The sequence below is a fragment of the Sinohyriopsis cumingii genome, chromosome 7, assembly GCF_028554795.1.
Source record: "Sinohyriopsis cumingii isolate HCF-2022 chromosome 7, ASM2855479v2, whole genome shotgun sequence".
Taxonomy (NCBI): domain Eukaryota; kingdom Metazoa; phylum Mollusca; class Bivalvia; order Unionida; family Unionidae; genus Sinohyriopsis; species Sinohyriopsis cumingii.
In genome coordinates this window covers 73416703-73437835 of record NC_142967.1, presented here as the reverse complement: position 1 = coordinate 73437835, position 21133 = coordinate 73416703, and the positions used below count along the sequence as shown (strand labels likewise).

Genomic DNA, 21133 nt, shown 5'->3' with positions numbered 1-21133 from the left:
AGAAGATGGTATTATTTTTATTTCAAAATTTCATAAGGAACCTAATCAGTTTCATGAGATTTTTGTTGTTGTTGTTTAAAGCTCTGAAATGCCATTTGTTTAACGTGCCTTTCAAAATGGATGGTAAAACTAAAATTTAGGAGCTCAGTATCTTGAATAACATTTACTGATATTTTTTGGACTTGATAAGTGATCTTGGAACTAAAAATGAAATGCTTTTGCCAAAGAGGTAAATACTCTGGGTTTTTTTCCCGGTTACATAGTACATGTTGCTGTAATCCATTTCAGTGGATGATACCTGAATCACACCAGAAGCACAGGAAGATGCAGAATTTTATTCTGAGGATTTTGTTTAGAAGAGGTTGTTCAGAGTAATTCAAATGGCAAACATTCTTGTTTTCACCTAATAGTTTATCATTTTGACACCAGCCTCCCCCCAATGGATTTCTTCATAGAAGTAAATTAGTAAAACATTTTCTAAAGCCATACAGAACAAAAATATAGTTTCCTCACACATATTTATATGCTCTTATATTTTTATCTGATTAAATATTAAATGATTTGATGACTTCATTCTTTTCTTTCATTGTGACAGTAAGATCTCATGCTAATTAATGTTCACCATATATTAATATTTTCATTTCAATATTTAATATTACATACTTTTTGCACATCAAGGGCTAGAAAAATGGAGGTATGTGACCATCTATAGAATAATTTAATCGATGCCATATCATTTCTTCTGATGCAGCTACCTAGGTCAGCTTTGTTTGCAAGCTTGTGTAAGCTTGTAATCAGTATACTTGCACAAGCTTACATGACAAGCTCGCGCAAGCTTGTGAATAGCAAGCCTATGACTAGCTTGCGCAAGCTTGCCACAAGCTTACATGACAAGCTTGCCCAATAGCAAGCCTATTACTAGCTTGCACAAGCTTGCCGCAAGCTTACATGACATGCTCAAGCAAGCTTGCCAATAGCAAGCTTCCCTGTTACTTAAGCTTGCATAAGCTTGCAATTAGGCAAGCTTGCTGCGGTTTCAAATCTAAGCTTGCTGCAAGCTTACATAACAAGCTTGCTGCAACCATTAAAAATAAGCTTGCAATTTTGGTTTGGGGAGTGCACTAAGTATCTTTAACTCATTAACTCCTGACCCAAACAGCTGTCCCACACAGTAAGAATGCAATTTTTTAGAGGCCTTTTTAGGTTTCTACAGTCAAAATAAAATTTTAGGGTTTTCTTGAGGTTTTTTAGGTCCACTTCGAACCTTGATATTAGTTAGCCTAATCTCCAATTATTTTATTCAGTAATTACAACCCCCTTACTTTCATTAAAAATGAAAAACAAATATAGATTGCTGAGGTGGAGTTTAATGTTGCAGTAATACAACACTGATGTCAGGCACATCAAGGGAAAAATAACTTGATTGTAGATGCACTTTGATTTGTATAGAAGTACTACAATCTTTTGTGTCAATCATAATACAGCTTCATATATAATTTTAATTAGTACAGTATCATATGTATATTTGACTAAAATGGAAAATAAAGCTTTCTTGTAAAAATCTTTCTTTTTATTTAGGAGGAGAGATGTTAAATATATTTGATTTGTAAAGTTTGCTTTATCTTAGTCCATATTTGAGGGTAGAAGTTTGAGCTTACCAGACTAATGTAATTTTTTTTAAAAAGATGTTTACTTGAATTTGAGTTCAAGGCCTAACCTTGATTATGAGCTTGAAAGGTTGTTTCAATTTTCAAAAGATGAAATGAGTTGTTTTCTTTTCTTCAGAAAATGTTATTAAGACATACCGTATTTCATGTTATTTTTCGTACATGAAAAAATAATTATTAATTTTAGTGTACAAAAAATTATATGTAAAATAAATAATTTCATTTTGTGGTAATGTCTGTGTACAAAAAATGAAGAGATCATACCGGACAAGGCCTGCGGAACACATGACACTCGACAACCTAACGTACAAAACTTGTGTACAAATCCGGTCTCATTCTGCTCTCAAATCAACAATTTGGTTGTTGTTATGAGAGAGAGAGAGACAGAGAGAGAGAGAATACTCTTTATTGTTTAATTACCTGTCAGTTGTTATTCCTTATGTAAAAACTACAAGGGCCCTACTATATTCCATTGGCAATTAAAACCTGAATAAATAAATCGTTTTGTTTGTAATTATGAGATCCATTGTCACTGTGCCACATGGCTATGCAGATGTAATATGCATGCTAATTAAATACGCTTGACCTTTACCTTGATCTTTTCCAGTAAATACTAGATTGAAGACCAGATTCACCTCTACAGATCAAATTAAGGAGGATCTACGTAGGGAAATGAGGCTATCCATGGGGTATTGAAAATATGTACGACAAGCCCATTAGCTCAAGAACAATACTAATCTACTGATACTTGTTCTGAAGCAAGTTGAAAAAAAAAAAGGCAAATGAATTTACGAGAGAGAGAGAGAACAACAAAGCGACACGTATAAAAGATATTTTTGTATTATAAACACAGCATGTTATTTTCAAGGATATAATCTGTAATTTTCAAGAGTTTTACAAGTCTTCCAGCTCAAAACCCTCAAACCATTCACATTCTTCGTCACTAGAAAGACTTTCCAATGGAGCTGCATTGTCACTCCTTATGTAGTGGTCCTCTCTACCATTTATTACATTTGAAAGGTCAGTAACTTTGAAGCTACTGATTATCATGTCATTTTTCTTCTTAATAATTCTTCACTGGCTTAAAAAATCCAATTAATCATCTGCTGCTTTTTTCGGTTGCCTCCTCACCAGCTTCCCTGGTTGCAATATTTTTGGAAGCCTGGTCCTTCATGTATGTTGACCATTTTTTTCCACAGCAGTCCCTTGAAAGGCTTATTTAGATATACATCCAGTGGCTGAAGTTTACTTGTGCATCCACCGGGGATTACTGCCATTGTTCTGGATTTTTTCATGGAGTTTTTTACTCCATCAGTCAAATGGCCATGGAAAGAATCCAACATTTTCCAAACTTCATCAATATAATCCAACATTAGGTGTTCATCCATCCATGCTTTCTGTTGAACTTTCACTACAACTCACTTTAAGATTTTTTTATTTTTTAAGTTTCTTTTCCCCCAAAAGATTATCATGGGCGGCAACAAGTCACCAGATGCCAGGCATGTCAATACACAAGTTAAATGGCGCTTGTCACTGCCAGTACCTCTAATACGCACCTCTCTCGTTCCAACTTTATCAATTATCTTCCCTGGAACCAAATCAAAATATACTGGTGTTTTGTCTGTATTTCCAATTAAATGTTCATCAAATTCTTCATCCTCCCACAGCCTTCTTATATATCTTGTAAAGCAGTCTATTTTTTCTTCTAGGTCTCGACATAGTTTTTGAGATATTGAAGTTCTACACCTCAGTGCAAGTCCATTTTGCTTGAAAAATCAACACATCCTCTTGAGCCCTGAAACTTTAGATTTTCCTCCTGAATAACTGCAGTAGCATAATTTTGTAACATCTCAATTGTTACAGGCACGTAATGGTCCCGTATACAGAGTAACCAGGATAAAATTTCCTGCTCCTTCTCATGCAAATACGTCAAGGGTTGGCCAGCACCTGGGATAGATCCTTTCTTTGTCCATTAAATATTTTTCAAAAAATCCATTTTCATCCAGCTTGATGAAGTACATGGTTTAAGGTGGTACTCTGCAGCTATGGGCCTTATTCCCATAGTTTTGCCTCCTCAATAATTCTTGTTTTATCGTTAATGTCCCATTTCTTATACTTTCCTCTTACTGGTGACTTTGCAGTACCAGGAAACTGACTTATATCCCTCATATCTTTGCTGTAGTCCAGCTTGTCTAATGCAGGCTCAGGAAATTTTTCAGCAACAATGGGCACCTTTTCAATAGTATTTTTTGGTATGATGGCATTATCTGCAGCATTGGTGATCTCGGTAACTGAAGTAACGAGCAGGTGATGGACTTCACCTTTGTCTTTTCTGGGCCGTCCAGGTCCAATTTCCTGCCTTTTGTTTGGTGGTTCAGTGCATTTAGGTGGTGGTTGCATAAAAGTCTCTCCCTTTGGCAGGGGTTTGAAGAAACTTAATAACGAAGCCATGCCCAAACACAAACAGACCAAGATCTTTGAAGATATATATATATATATATATATATATATATATATATATATATGTGTGAACTCACGGAGTCAATGACTTTTACATTTATGATTAAAACTAACTGGGTTTTATAGTTTTACTGCATTACTATATTGAGACAATAAGATTAATTACCCAATGGTCTGTGGTCTTTGTGTCTTCCTGTACTGAGATGTTATTTTTACTGGATAAATAAACTCAAATGGCTTCTGAACTCATTTTTAAATGCGTGCGTTTCTTTGTTACACTGACGACTAATGTAATCAAGAACACTCATTAACAACGTTGTCCAGCTGTTAATGAATAGCGGTATATACTGTAATGACAACAACAGAACAAATACATCAATCATTATATTTTCTTGCCAATACAAAAGACGAAGAAGGGCAATAAAATGAATGTGAATAGATTCTCAGTTAACAAAACAGCTGCCCTTTCCAAATAAGCTGAGCAAAGGGCTTTCTACACACTTATAATTGGTAAATAAGTCTTTAGTTTTTTTTGTGTTTTTTTTGCATTATTAGATGCCTCAGATACACATTTACACGAAGATAACAGATAATTCGAGTTTGTGTTTCATTGAGGAAAAAAATATTTATATTTCTCATATGGGATTATACCAAATATACTCGGCAAAGAATAAATTGGTCATTTTGCATATCTAAGTGATACATCAGAATTTTTTTCTGACGCCGTTTGAAACATGATGCAAATAAAAACAAAAATATGTAGTGAAATACAATAATAAAAGAAAGAAATTATCAATGACCTACATGCATGATTATAAACGATGATTGTTATATTGCGTTAATCTCTCATTTCACTATTCAATGCCTCAGTTAAGAACATGCCCAAAGTTAGTCACTACTCATAACCTGCTTAGCAAAACAATACCCTGGTCATTTGATGTACCTAAATCTAACTTTGGTGTATTTTTGAATCCGTTTGAAATGGGAACCTGTCTTCAATTTTAACAAAATGAAATAAAAATAATAGATAAATAAAAATGCAACTAAAACAATGATTTTATCTCTTATTCTTAGCTGTAAAATTTAAAGGGCCATACTTTTTTATCACTTTGGCAAAAGTAAATCTGCACAGTACATCATTTTATGTACAAAAAATAATAGGATGACCGAAAAAATATTAAATTTTGTGTACAAAAAAATATGATTGAATTAATTAATTATTATTTTATGGCTTGATGGTGTACGAAAAATTAAAGGTTATGAAAAATAACATGAAATACAGTAGGTCAAGTTGGGACATATATGACGGGGTTTTTGTAAACAAATCTTCATTCCTTTCTTAAGATCAATCTCTGGAATCATTTTCAGTTGTGTTCAGATATAATTTGAGCAAAATCATTTAAATAAAAATTATTTATTTGAATTACTGCTTTTTGATATCTTGAACAAAATCAATATTTTGGGATTATTGTGAATTCATTCAAAAACATTCTGAATTATATTATTGTGATACATCAGGACGATTGGTATATCAGCACATTCAATATTGGAATCCATACTGAATGCTCTGTACTTTTGGACTTAGAATTTTTAGGATTATTTGGGATTTAATTCATAATACTAAGTTCCTCTTAAATTTTTACTTTGCAACTGAGAGAAATAAATTTATTTCTTGATTCTGACTTTAAATTAACTTTTTGGTTTTGCTTCTTTCTGTTACTTAGTTTAAGATCATAGAGTCATAACAATTTTCTATTCCACAATTTGCAAATTTCCAGATAACAAGTTACCATTATTTTGTCCGTTTCCTCATGTTGTGCAGTTGCATGATAGGACATGATTTCTAAGGCAACAGTCTGCTTTGCCATTAACCGACATGCATTTTCATACATCTGACAATTGTGAATCCCAAGGCCGGTGAAAATAGAAAAAGCCTGAAATAAAGCAGAGAGCAAATTAATTATTTATACTGATGGTATAATTAGGACCGTGAAAAAGTTAAAAAATTCTAAACATGATCTATTGGAGACTATACTCTATGGTGATACAGAATTCTAAACAGCATCTATGGGTGACTATACGGTGATGATGCTTTCTTGGGCCCCATGTATTTTTTACTAAACATCTCTTACAACTAAGATGATTGTGAGTATTCATGAAAGACTTTGTGCATAATGATGAAGGCATCCAAACATGGCACACAGTGGTCCACCTCTTGTACAGACCCTCACACCAGTGACCACCTCCTCTACATTGCCAGTTTTCTCAGCACTGGCAAGTTTGTGTATTAAAGTAGCCCCATTGACAACCACCCCTCTGATGTGGCTGTGTCAAGCATTTTAGGCCAAATATGTCAGATTTACCCATATGTGGCCATATTTTCGTTCTGTCCAAAATCAATATATACTTCATATGGTAGGACATGTAATCCAATCGTCTCTGATGTCTGTTTCCAAGTATCATTTTTTTTCGTTACTGAGTTGGCTGAAGTACATTATAACATGTACTACACCTAATATTATATCATTATCTACAAACACCAATCTTTACAGGAAATGGGCTAAACAATATTGTGATTTAGTTTTTGGCTTCACACTGCTTGTGAGTTCTTCAATCTCATGATTACAACTTTCAAGATGATAACATGGTCAACATAGGCCATATATAGTATTTGTGGATTCACAAAGAGAAAGGAACCTTGAATGAAACAGGGTACCAGCTAAGAATGAGAATTCATGAGATAGATATTTATAAACAAGGCATTTTGTCTACTCCCAAGAATGATCACTAGGAATGCTGTAACTCCATATGCTATAGCTCCATTCCCACGAAAGAAACTTACACAAGTGAACACCTGGCATTTTTATACCGTATATACCAATGATAAACTGGTATAGTTACCGGTCAAAATTCCCTCTTATCACAAGCTAGTTTCAGGGTTTTAATGATTATCTGGCCTGTATTGCTGTCGCAAAACGAAAGACAAATTTGCCGACTATCAACATAGGAGACACCGAAACATCAAGCTTTCCATTGTGTGGAAAGTTATGTTTGTTCAGCTAAAACACAAAAGTAAAATTGACTGATGTTGATCTTAGTTGATCTCTATGATAATTATAGCCGTTATTATTAAAACTCTTCACGAACATGAAAATTTTGATGTTTATGTGCCTTGTACAAACAAATGTGTGCATCTTTTTAAAAATATTACTTAAATTTGTAGGATAGCTTATATCATTGAAAATGAGTAACTTGTGAGTGCATGATTCAATGTAAATGAAACTGCTATTAAGGACTAGCTGAAATGTGTTGCACTCTTGCATTTTCTGAAAGGGCGCTCATTCAATTTGCGTCTGCATTTAGAAGGTGCAAGAGTGCAACACATTCACTCAGACACAGGCTCTTTATGGGAGCATTTTCCACACATTATATTTTTATTTATCATTATCGATTCCAATGTACCATTTTTCAATGAGGATCTGAATTCTGTGTGATTTTCTTACCGAACTATTTTTGTTCTAGCATACAAGTAATCCTTTGTGATTTTACTGTCTGGAAAATGTGGGCAAAACAAATTACCAGCAACACTAATAACTGAAACAGAAAGGTTCCTTTTCAAAAGAAATTTAATAAATAGAATTTTGATAGAATTAAAACAAGGTTCTCTCTGTATTTATATACGTTGCAAGTTCAGGTTGAGTTGTTGATGATGAAGCATTAAGCTGATGTTTATTAGCTTTTTCATGCTCTTGTATGTCATGGGTGCCTCCATGCTCAATAGCGAAATCACATTACACAATTTGCAAGATGTAAAGCTTTCTCCTGTACTAGATGGTTTCACAAATTTAAACAAGATGGCACATCATCCTTCCGGTTCTGTTTTCTTTTCTTTCCTGGAGAAAATTCTGAATATTTTGCTTTCCTTTTTGACATAATTAGAAGCTGATTATTATGAAGACAAGATATATTTATAGTGGCAACTGTTTGTGCAATCCAATATGGCAGTTAATGACAGGCATAGTAACCTCGATTTCGAACGAACCAATCATATTTTTGAACTCTATTCCTATATACATGTGATACATTTCTATCAGAATGGAACCAAATGCCCATTCTAAACAGAACATTGCAAGGAAATTTTTAATTACTTAATATTAAAAAACATATTTAAAGCAAGAAAAACATACACCTGTCCAAAATATGGATAAAGACAGACAAAACGGGACACTTGGCAGCTATGATATAGCATGAATAAAGTATCAACACCATCTTGAACTGCTGATTTTGCCACATGCAGTGAATCAAAAATAAAAGCAATTATCTCAAAAATATGCACACAGGTTTAAAATATACAATAACTGTCATAGGTGAAGCACATTTACAGTTTACTATGTCCCAAGGTTAAGAAACAGTGTCTGAATAAATTTCATACAAGTAACATTTTCTCATCTGCAAATCATAATAATGTATTGTATTTAGTTGTTTTTTTAAGCAATAACCCTTGATTTTTAACTTTCTCTTACTGTCATGTTTACTCTTGGCAAAGTCTATCATATTCCTAAACTGAAAAATTCAAACACTGGGCCTCATTCTTCTCTTTAACAGTAAAAGCTTTATGTTTCTATGTCCCTTTATCCAATTAAAAGTCCACTAATTAACAGTTATACTCTATTTGTTTGAATGACTACAGCAAAAATAATTGTCAATCAACAATCTGGTTATTTTTCTTGGAAATGGATGATATTATTCACTGGTCAACTGATTGTCTAACAACAATGCTGAGCCAACAAACATGTCGGTGGCCATCTTTTTTTTTAATGATTAATGAATGGTTGCACCATAATTTAAGCAAGTTTTGGCTCTGCTATTGACTTTGATGATTAGCAACATACTTAAATTAATTACTTTCAAAATTCTGGTATGAATATTATCAACCACCAGATTGTTTGGTTCTTGGTTGTGTAAGCACTTTAAAGAACAAACATGTTGGATATTGTTTGAGCAGCGATTGTATAGAGAATGCATTGAAGACAAACTCAAGGACTTAATGGCTTTATTGTTCTTGGATCAGTAATAACAAGATTAATACTTCTGAGCTGACATTTGTTATGAGTCTATGCTCTTAAAAAAAGTAACAGAAAAGAGTGAAGACAAGCTTTGTAAAATTTGACAAATACTTTATTTCCCTCAAACACAAAGTGAAAAATGAGAAAAAAGAACTTATGGTATTGCAAATTAAACCCCAAAATAATCCAAGAATTAAAGACACAAGTCCTAGTAATAAAAAGTCCTAAATGAAACTCAGTTCAAGTCCCAAAGAGATCCAAAATTGAAGGCAATGACGTGTCTGTTGTAGCCTATGAGGTACTGATATATCAGCAGTCTCTTTCTGAATCACAGAAATATTATTCCAGGTTTGATTTCAGTATAAATTCCAATGAATGTCTTTATCCAAGAATTTTGTCAGAGCACTTTTGTATTTCCAGAGAAAATAATCACTTGAATTCAATAATTTGAAGAAAATAAAATCCAGCCCAAACTGGTTACAACATAATACAACTTAAAGTGCTAGATGTTAAAGCACGACTGGTAAAATCCTCACAGTCACAAGATAATATATTTCTCTGCGTGATATCAGGAATTAAATACACATAACACATCTTTCAACAATAAACTTAAAAGGCCTAGTGCTGGTTCAGATACTCATATTTCTGACGTTTATTTTAGCACAAAACTTCAAGAACTTGATGAAATTTTAAATTTCAGGAGCTGCACCACATTTGTTTTATATGTGAATTCATACACAATCTCTTCCCCAAAATGATGAACCTTAACGTCATTTTTGTGCTTTTAAGAATATTTTTTTTCTCATTTACGAGAAAAATATCTAAAAGAAATTTTCTGGATCCATGCCACAATCATCTTGCATTTAAATTTATACACTAACTCTTCCCCAAAATGATATGAAGATTTTGCATGTTTTCATTCATACTATAAAGAAGAAAATTCTTTTTTCATGTACAAGAAAAATACATTTATATGACATTGCAGGAGCCATGCCACAACTGTTTTATATCCAAATTTGTGTTATAATAGAGCACGCTACATTAGGGTCACACTGTATTAATACAAACTTGTATGGCCCCCCATGTGGTCATCTTGTTGTTAAAGCATATCGTGCCCTGGAGTATTCACCAACCCCACAAACACTGGATTGATTTTACATTAAAGTATGTTTAGTATTATATAAAATGTCTATCAATATTTACAAACAGTACTAAACTAGATGCAATATTGATGTGGATCTAAGCAGGTTTGCCACCAAAGTGCATCTGACCAAGTTTACAAGTCATGTTAATGTTAGTATTGACCCTGGTGAGTTCGTGATTCTTTTCAACACCTAACATTGGACTTTATGATGTTACCATCAGGTTCAGAGGCACTATTGCAAAGAACCTGGTTGAAATATCTGAAAACAGTGGAATCAGAGACATTGGTGTGTCAGATGAGTTCATCAAAGACTATGTTCATACTGCAAATGGTGCACTAATATAATAGGTGGATGAACAGATCGCAAATGTGCCCCCCACCCACCCATCACATGTAGAAAGTTATTTACACGAGACTTAAAACTGTTGATCAAGTAATTAAGTGAAGTAAAAATAAAAAACAAGTAGTCAAATTGTTTTTGAAAATATGCATGGTTTTGATAAACTTACATTTCACAATTTAACAGTGCCCAAGTCTGGATCATATTTATGATATCTATTATAGTTGATGAGGTCAGTTAACAGTATTAACCAACATTTAGTCTGGTGAACAATGATGTGTATCAAACCGAACAATGGTATTCTAAAATCATTGGTATAAACGACATCAATATCACTGATAGCAAAAGCAAAGGTGAAATTCAGTTTGAAGCATTTCACATGTATCTACAGGGCTATACTTAACCATCTTTGGCATTTCTGTTTAAGATTAATCATTAAAACAATAACAACATTATTAAGATGGAAAAAAAAAAAACATATTGCCAATATGTACACATGCACAGAAAAAAATTTCTAAAAAAACCTCTCAAGGAAGCTTAAATAAACAGATAAAAATTCGGTCAGAGTTTAATCCCAAGTTCATGAAAAAATAACACAAGACGATTAGTAATTCTCTCACTGACCCACAAAGAGGTGACTAATCTTTATATAAACCATGTTGAACATTATATTGTGATGAAAGGGAGACAAACATGGCAAAAGAGGAGGGCTTTTCACACATGCCCAAGATGTATGGGGTTCTCATGTAGGGCTGATCCAGTGTTAAAGGTGTCAACAGGTACACAGGATGCTATCTGCCCAGCTAATAAAACTGGCCATAGGGTAACCGTTAAGTTCATGTAAAAACAAAAAACAAAAAGTTTCCATGTTTTGATCAAAAATTATATCTGGCAACGTCAGGAGTGAGCGACACACAAAATAACAAGTACAGTTTCAGGCTCATGTCATGTGATACTGATCCATGTAGACCTCTGTCAAATCCAAGTAGACCTCTGTCTATTTATCTTATAGTTTTGACATATGCCACCAGTTGGCCAAGTGCACCAAACAGTTTGTGGGATCGAACCACAGCCAAGTCATAACAAATATTTATAAAAATGGTACAGCTTGGTAAATTCAGATCAGAACTGCTTGAGTGTCCCTGTCACTCTGTAATCCCTTTTAACATCTAATTGTGTAAATTAATTGTGTGACTCCAGGTGCAGTATTTATGACTGCAGACTGGTAAATTATACAACATAATAAATGAGAAGGGACAGTTCCATAGTGTAGAATTACAGGCATAATGTGCCTTAAAATCATGATTTGACTGGCCTAAGGTGGCGTAGTACAAATAGTTGCCTGTATAAGTTGGTTGAGTTGTGTAGTTTCATGGCATGAAATATTGGCAGTACATTAGGGAAAGTTAACGAAGAGAAACCATGCAGTTGTGAGGCTGACCCGGCGATTGGGAAGTTGTGAGATCTGTGGTAATGTATTATTAAAGTAAAATTATTCATAGTTATGATGTGTTTGGTATTTCCACTTTACAAAAGTAGTTGTATGGAAGTATTTGGAATCAAGGGATTCACGCCAGGGTTTGACATCGCTCTGGCTTATATATACATATGCGTGTGTGTGTGTGTGTGTGTGTGTGTGTGTGTGTGTGTGTGTAATCTAGATCTATCGGAAATGATATTGTAATGGCATTGACTAATATTTCTTTTCTGGAGAAACTGGGGGGCTTGGCAGAGTCACTGTACCTATAAAAAAAATATTAGTCACGTGACTGAATAAAACATTTTAAATGATACTTAAGATTATAAGATTATAAGTAATACACTGGTTTACTTTAAATAAGTAAAACACGAGGACAAAAGGTACAAATTTTATACTGATTTAGAAATGTTCATGGTTCTATATATATTCTCAGATCGCTCTGGTGGCCTAAGTTGTTAGAATGTCCGCCTAGGATGCAGCGGGTTTGAATCCTGGCCGAGTCATAACAAAGACTTATAAAAATGGTACTAACAGCTGCCTCGCTTCATGCTCAGCATTAATCCTTTACCTCATGCAAGCGCCTTTGGACACCTTTACTCCATTTGCTTGAAATTGCCTTTTGACGTCTCTACTCCATTCGCATGGAAGTGCCTTTTGACGTCTGCTGTAAACATCAGCCATTAAAGCCAGTTTTCATAGTGCCACCTTTGGGGAAAACCCCTTATTAAATACTACATTCATTTCTGCAAATGACAATTACATCAGATCACGTGGTCACTGTTTGTGCTCTGGTCGATATCTGCTATTTAACCCTTTACCTACTAAAGCTGTTGTGCAGTATCACTACTGCTGAGTGCTATCATATCAGTTACTGAGACTACTGAGGCTGGTTGCTAGGCTGAATACTAGAGCATCATCATGGCTGACTACAGAAACTGACAATAAAAACATGGTTACATTTATATTCATTATTTCATTATTTTTTGGAGGATTTCAGTGAAATAAAAAACAGCTTACCTTGTATAGTGTCTGTTATTCATATATTTTCACTACATATACTCCTACATCCCATCATACAAGAAATCCGTCATATAAACTGTATTTAATCACACAAAATAAATCCAATATTTACATATGTACATATAAAAACATGAATGATATCCACACTCTAATTAAAAAGATGAGAGTGGTACCTCTCAAAACAGTCATTATCCACATACAAATGTACTTGGCATTGTTTGCATCCTATGAAAACTTCATGTCTTCTCCCTTCCCTAACACACATCTTGCATCTCCCACGTTTTGGGAACCATCCTGGCCAGTGCCTTAAACCTTCAGCATCAACATTGGACAGAGCTTTTCTTTTCCTACTTCCCTGAAAGCCAGCAACCATACATTTGGCCAAGTTCATTCTAAATTCAAGCTGTGTTCATTTCTTTTCTTTTCTGGACTTGGTTTTGATCTGGTGGTTTGGTGACTCTTTCATACACATCAGGGCATTACATACTGCTGTATCAATGAGAAACCAAAAAAGATATTTCCACCATTTCTTTGCTTTACGACAAGAACTGTATTGCATTCTGTTTTGGTCTGCAATATCTGCTCCCCCTTTGTTTTTGGAATACACATCTGCAACTTTTGGGCAAGTTACTTCTTTTCGTCGGCCAATTTTTTCTCTTCGAGTTACACTGGACAGCTGTGTGGGATCCATGTTGTTATATAAAATATGGACAATTTTCTTGTCTTTCCAGGCAACACAGACCAGAGTCTCTTTCTGCAAAATTTTCATATCCCCCTGGCTTTTTAAACCACTGGTTTTTTTTAAAGGTTCTGGCATTCCCTTCCTATTTCCTTGGACAGTACCACAACAGAAGAGTCCATCTCGACGTAAATCTTCAAATAATTGGGGATTTGAAAAGAAATTGTCCATATAGATGTGGTGGTTTCTATTTATTATTTTTCTGGTAAGGTCTTTCACCACTCTAGATCCTAACCCTTCTTCTCTCACTCTCACTCTCTGTCCATTGGGCTTTCCAACATATACTTGAAATTCATGGGCATAGCCGGTTTGAGGATGGGTTCTTTCCCAGACTTCAATGCCAAATTTTGTGGGTTTGGCTGGCAGATATTGCTTAAATGACAGTCTTCCTTTATAAGCAATTATGCCTTCATCAATTGACTGGTTTTTGGGAGGGTCAAAATTTTCCAGGCATTGATGCAAAACTGTCATAGAAAGGTCTTATATGGAAAATCTTGTCATGTCCTGGTTGGCCTCTGGGTGGGTTGATGCTTGTGTAGTTGGCATGGAAATATTTCCCTATTTTTTCAAACCTCTCTCTTGTCATGATTTCTGGTATTCCTGGGATCCCAAAATATACAGATGTCATCCAGGCAATGGAATATTTAGGTATTTGCATAATACTCATGACGATGTATATTGCAAGATATGCCCACATCTCCGTGATGCTGATTTCATACCATTTCTGGTCTTGTTTTTGGCCCAACATTTTCTTTGCATAATCGTTTGTTTCTTTCACAAGTTTTTCCACCAGACTTTCAGGAAAAAACTTGAGGAAAAAATCTTTCTCGTTGCTTAGTGGTCCAAGCTCGATTGTTGGATCAACACACATTGTGCAAGTGAGACTGTCCTCCTCGTCATTCGATTCAAAGTCACTTACATCAGGTGTTGAAACCGGACTTATATCAATATCAGATCCATTTTCTAAGAATGCTCCATTAAATTCTTCAATATCGCTCACACTGAACCGTTCAAAGTCGCTCATATCTGAATCGGAATCCATTTTTGTTTATATCAACTACACGTGTTTCGTACAGTGCAGAAAACCGCTTACAGTGTGTCTAAATTTAACCTCTCAGCTTTCAAACTTGTATCAAAATGTTGAGTAACCAGTCCTCTCATTGGTTATGATAATCAAAGATATGTAAACTTCTGTATTTTCAACCAATCAACGTTTAGTTAACATAGCGGTCACGTCCGCATAGATGCGACACTGGGGTTTCGAATACTGCTGTATTTTACGCACATAAGCGACACTGGGGTAGTAAACTAGGCTTATCAGCACTGCATATATGCGTCAGTGGGGTTCAGGAGCTATTTACAGGTGATGCTTAGATGAGGTAGTCGTAGCTAAAGGGTTAAAGTAATTGGTTCGTAATCTCCACTCTCCAAAATAGAGGTCACAGATTTCATTCAGTACTTACGAAGTTTTCATCAATATAATCACAACTATGAAAGATTCAATAACTTAGGTAAAGGCTCTGATATTGATGTAGGTAGCAATTAGTTTTTATAAATTATCAAATTCAGATGACTTTGTGATGTAGACGCAGATGAAAAACTTGTAAATTTCGAGTATGAGAAATGGCAGCTACAGTTGGTCATGCGGTCTCACTGACTTGACGGTGAACGAGTTCTCTCAAGATTTTAAAGCACGTAAAAAATTCTTCTGTGAAAAATAATTACACAGCTATAACAATCGGACTTTACTCTTAAATTTTTCCACACATAACAGACGTATACCAAAAATGTAAAATGGTTAAAATTGCTGTTAAACATAACATACATTTCACTGCTTAATAATTAACAGGCAGGCCTATGCCTATGGAGTCAAATAGGTAACAGGTGTTCTATTTATAGCGTGCTGCACTTTGTAACTATGCTCTATGAGGTAAAGGGTTAGAGGATAGCGTTAGAACTAGTAGGTCTGGTGCCAGGGTAAAGTGACTGGGTGGGACATGCTAGGTGCTCAGCATCAAGAGCGGTTAGTGTTAGAACAATAGTTGGCCTGGTGTCAGGATAATGTGACTGGTTGCATAATGCCCCAGTGCTAGACATCACTATAAACTGCCACATTGCAAACATCATAGCAATATGACTGAACTTTTTTTAAACCTATGTTAAAGTCCAAATCTCACACACATACACTTTCTATTTATAGTAACTGTACATGTTTCCAAGAAAACATATGGGTTTTTTGAATTTGAAACAATGATTCACAGATTCATTATATGCTGATACACACTTAGGTAGCAGACCAGTCTATTGAAGAAAAAAAAATATGATGTCAAATATTAAGTGAAAATTTTGATGTGGCTCGTGGATATAATATGACTAAAAATCTTAAAGGATAGGGAATTTGTTAAATTGAAGGACATGTTGCAACAGGAAAAAGAGAAATCAATAGTGCTTTACAAGTTTTGAAAGAGGAATTCTACAGTGATGTAATACAAGCATTCAAAATTTTGACTTTACAACCTTTCAGCAAAAGTTAAACATGTAGACTGGTTAAAAGAGAATGCAAAACGACAAAAAGGGAAATAAATCTTTGTGAGTGAAGAGATTTGACAATATGCACATCATCAAGTAATGATCACAGTATTTACTGATTTTCATAGCAATCCATCAAAATACAGTGTGATTAGTTGCACTAATGTCATTGTAGGCATGAGGATACCCCAACCATATGACAGGGTTTAAAAATAAAGAAATACATGTATGGTTAATTCAAGGAAATAAATCAAACCATCCCAACACATTAAAATAATCCTGGCTATGCCTAATTATTCCATCTTCCTACCTCTAAAATACTGACATCACTTTCATCAAAAGGCTGTCCATTCAGTTTGTTGATAAAATGTGTCACTCCTATGACAGTCCTATCACTGGTGAAGATTGGCATGCAAAGAATGCTCTTCGTCTTGAATCCATCTGCATCTACAAACTAATGATGAAAAATATATATAGTTCAAGTTATACAATATCAGTGGAACAAAGAAGAAAGTGAGTTACACAGTATGCCCTTTTTCTTTCATTTGACTTGCAGTACCGGCAATAAAAAAATCAACAAGCATCTTTATTGGTAATGCCAGCCCATAAGAATGCTTATCTTGAATCCCCACATCAAATTTTAAGAATCCAGACAGCCAGTCCAGAAGGACAACTCATCTGTCAAACAAACAGCAAAATCAACATAATCATATTGCATCTTCCTACAAACCTATACATAACTGAATACAGTAACAATTAATGTCCAATGAGAATAAAAGGTGTCTCCATTCCTCCAAGTGCAGGACCTTGAAGTTTTTCAACATTTTTGGCCAAAACAATAACAACAATGAAACCTCTCAAAGATTTAAAACCCTTGCAAAAGAATTTACTTGTTGATTTTCAGAGGCTTTTGGTTTACTGAGGGTTCTAGACATAAGAACAAAATATGCCATAAATCTGTACTTCTGTGACTTTAAATAGAGGATGTAATTAGAGAACATACGTGTGCACATGAAAGAGGTTTAAAATGTGATGAAACAGAACTAACTTAACAATTTATGTTACTTCTTGGATAAAAAAGTCTAGTCAAGTGAATAAATGCAGTTGTTTTACACAGAAACTTTGTCTCAGGAATATTTAATGGGCTAGATATCTTTATAGCCTTAGTATTAAGTTCATTAGAATTATGATTATCCATAAAATTTAAATATTCCATATATTTCATATTGTTCCTTTGGTAATTTTTCCCCATGTTTCTTCAACATAGGTTTGGCAGATTCATACTCTTTGAACAGACTAACTCTATCCTGGAAGTATATTTCAACATGAGAGTCAAGACAAATATCTATCTTAACATGAGACTCAAGACAAATAACCGTCATGGTTACTTGAATACAGGGGCTCCAAGTGGCCGAGTGGTCTAAAGCGCTCTCCGTTACGGATCACTGCCATCTCACCCCTGTCTGCGTAGGTTCGAGTCTCGGATTCAGCCAATGTGGGCATGTGAGAAAGCTTGCCAGCAGCTTCTCGTGCATCAGTGGTTCTTTCCGGGGTTTTCCTGGGTTCTTCCTCCACCATTAATACTGGCCACCATGTAGAGCCTATCATGTGCTGAAAAATGGCGTTAAACCCTACAAAAACAACAACAACAACAACAACAACTTAAATACATGTAATGATTTTTCTCCTGCAAAAATCAGTTGAGTCACTCTGACTCCTAGGATACTGTTTTGTCAGTCCTTATCAGCACAGCATCGAAAGCAAATGCTGCATGTATGGTAAATGATGCCCAGGTATTTAAAAAAAAAAAAACTAAACAAAAAATGTCTTAGTGATCAATTATATCAATGGGTTGCATCAATTGCAATTATATAATAAGTGTGTATGTGTGATTTGGATTTTTAACGTAACGTTAACAATCTTGCAGTCATATCACTATGATGTCTGCAGTGTGGCAGTTTACAGTGATGTCTAGCACTGGGGCATCACGCCACAGACATGTATCATGATGTCCCACACAGTCACATTATCCTGACACCAGGTGAACCACTCCTAACACTAACCTCTTAATGCAGAGTGCCAAGCAAGGCATCTGTTAATACCATTTTTACAAGTCTTTGGTATGACTTGCCCAGGGTTCGAATCATGACCTTCCACATCCGAGGTGGATGCTCTAACCACTAGGCCACCAGAGCAGTAGATAATAAGTAAATAAACAATCCTTCTCAAATGACTTGCCCAAAAATATTTAATTAATAATTTACCCTAAAAGCTGGATTATCTGAGAGAGAGAGAAAGAAAGAGAGAGAAGTAAGAGATAGGGAAATATATAGAGACAGGTACAAGATGAAGACATGATAATAGAATAGGTGATAAAAGACATAAAAGATATAGATAGATAATGCAGAAATAAATACTGTATATAGTTAGATCAGACAAACATATCATCAAAAACATGTAGCTAAATTGTAACATAGCACTAGAAGAGGTGGAGAGATCATGTGCATGTATAAACAGTAGTGTACCCTAATGGCATGGTGTTTTAAATATACCACTGAAGTACCCTCAACAAGAACCCATAGGGTCATATGGGCAACAAAAGACCTTTGGTCAGACGATGAGAACACATTGGGTCAGATATGGTGGAAAATATTCTGGGTAGCCAACTTTTCAGATCAAATGGAACTGAAACGACAAAAGGCTTCAGGGCAAGATTTCATCACCCTACCAGACTTTTCAGGGGACAGGGACAGTGTAAAAGTCTAGTAATCAAAATCTGATAAATTTAGCAAAATCAAGTGGTTAAAAGAAGAGGCAAAACATTACATCTGTAACTGAGCATATCTGGTGAAGCAGAAAACTGGTTATATTCACTCCCATAGGACATTCAGACTGATTATACAGCACCATCACCAAAGGTGAAGAAGAGATTCTTCCCATCAGACATCTCATGGCACAATCGAGTGAGAGATCTTTATTCACTAGTTCTGGGAAGTGAAATCTCAGACCTTGCCATAAATGGACTGCATCCAAGTGTTTGATCATTTGTCTTGGCTCAGGATGCAAAAACAATGGAGGATGATGCCAAATATGGCAGCAGAGCTCATTTGATGGAGACAATAAATTCACAAAGGTTAATGGGAGATATCTTGAACTTGAAAGCTGAAATTCAACAACTTAAGCTCAAAAACAATTCTCTTAATGTCCTACAGAATGAAAGGAGCAGCAAGAAGGTCGAAACTGCAGGGGATTCTAGGGAAATGAAAATCCCATGTTAACAATGTGGCAAGTACTGCCATCAAGTATCAGATTATAGACTCCAAAATGCAAGGTACTTGAAATGCAACAAATTAAGGCACATCAAGGCAAGGCTGCATGTTGTCTGCACCAAATACACTACCAAAAATAAAATCCAGATTGGGTCATGTGCCTATTCCAGGGCATTGTACAAATATTCCAAGTCAAATTTTGCTAACATTGAGGAAAATGTATGCATAATGGTAAATGAAATACTTTATATAATAGTATCTTAGTCAGAAGCAAGATAAATATTAGAATAGGTAAACAAGGATATAATTAAGGACGTAATAGATACAGGCTTGTGGGGGGTGGGGGGGTAATATATTTTGGAGAGGACATACAGACATTCAAAGTTAACTAACAAGCATTCTTTGGAAATTTCAGATTTAGTAAATTTGTGGGGTGCTGATGGAAGGGGTTATCACTACTAATGGACAGGTGATACTACCTATATTGGCATGTCACTTCGACTTGATACAAAATTTCAAGTAAGTGAAACAACAAATGCCAAGTCATATTAAGCACTGATTTCTTACAAAACCTAAGCAAAGATAGATTATGCAAACAACTGCATAGAGTTGCGGGGTAGATTAGAAAAGAAGTCTGGTCTGGCTAGGATAATTTGCAACAGAATTATATCACCATGGTCTGTAACCACAGTTCAGGTAAAAATAGGGTCAAAGGCAAAAGCAGGCACTAAATGTCAAGCATTAACACAGTTAAGATGGTCTGGCATTCCTTAAAGATATGACAGTAAGCCAAACTTCGGATATGCATAAAAAGTTGAATGCCTGAGCTAAACACTGGTACAAATTTATTAAGCTATGTGAAATGTAGCTTGAAATATCAGTGTTGATTCTTAAATAGGTTGCATGTGTAAGGAGAGATGTGTCCTCCTTGTATTACTATATACTATATGTATGACTGATAGTTAAATTGTGTGTAATCATAGATATAAAAAAATACAAATGAAACGTGTAACAGTACACATCTCTTTTCTTGCACGACCTATTTAAGAATCAGTGCTTATAGTTCAAGCTACACTCATAACATGGTAATAAATTTGTTACTGTTGTTTAGTTCAGGCATTAGAAATTGGTATACCTACACAAAGTTTGACTAACTATTATAAATTTAGGACAGCCAGACCATTTTCCTATGATATTACTTTATATGGTGTTATGTATATTTGATTTAATTTAATTGTTTGCAAGTTTTTAATTTTTTTTTTTTAACTTTCATTACTTGTAATGTAATTTTGTTTACTAGGAATTTGATTTTTGCCAGAAAATTCAGTTTGACCTGACTCTAATCATAAACACTGAACTTTGTATCTTATGCTGACCTAGCTCCCGACCTTAATTCAGAAATCAGAGACAAGTAAACAA

At 34.9% G+C, this 21133-nt stretch overlaps 1 protein-coding gene across 3 annotated transcripts in view; it reads right to left on the bottom strand.

Annotated features, from left to right (window-relative positions):
- LOC149795516 (cGMP-specific 3',5'-cyclic phosphodiesterase-like) overlaps nucleotides 1-21133 on the bottom strand; it is a 412811-nt gene that overhangs the window by 178767 nt on the left and 212911 nt on the right. For all 3 annotated transcript variants that reach the window (XM_089965316.1, XM_089965315.1, XM_089965317.1), the window contains exons 9-10: nucleotides 16756-16899; nucleotides 5918-6061 (exon numbers count right to left, since the gene is read on the bottom strand). In XM_089965316.1, coding sequence (XP_089821442.1) covers nucleotides 5918-6061; nucleotides 16756-16899 — 288 coding nt within the window. The remainder of the gene's footprint in view (nucleotides 1-5917; nucleotides 6062-16755; nucleotides 16900-21133) is intronic.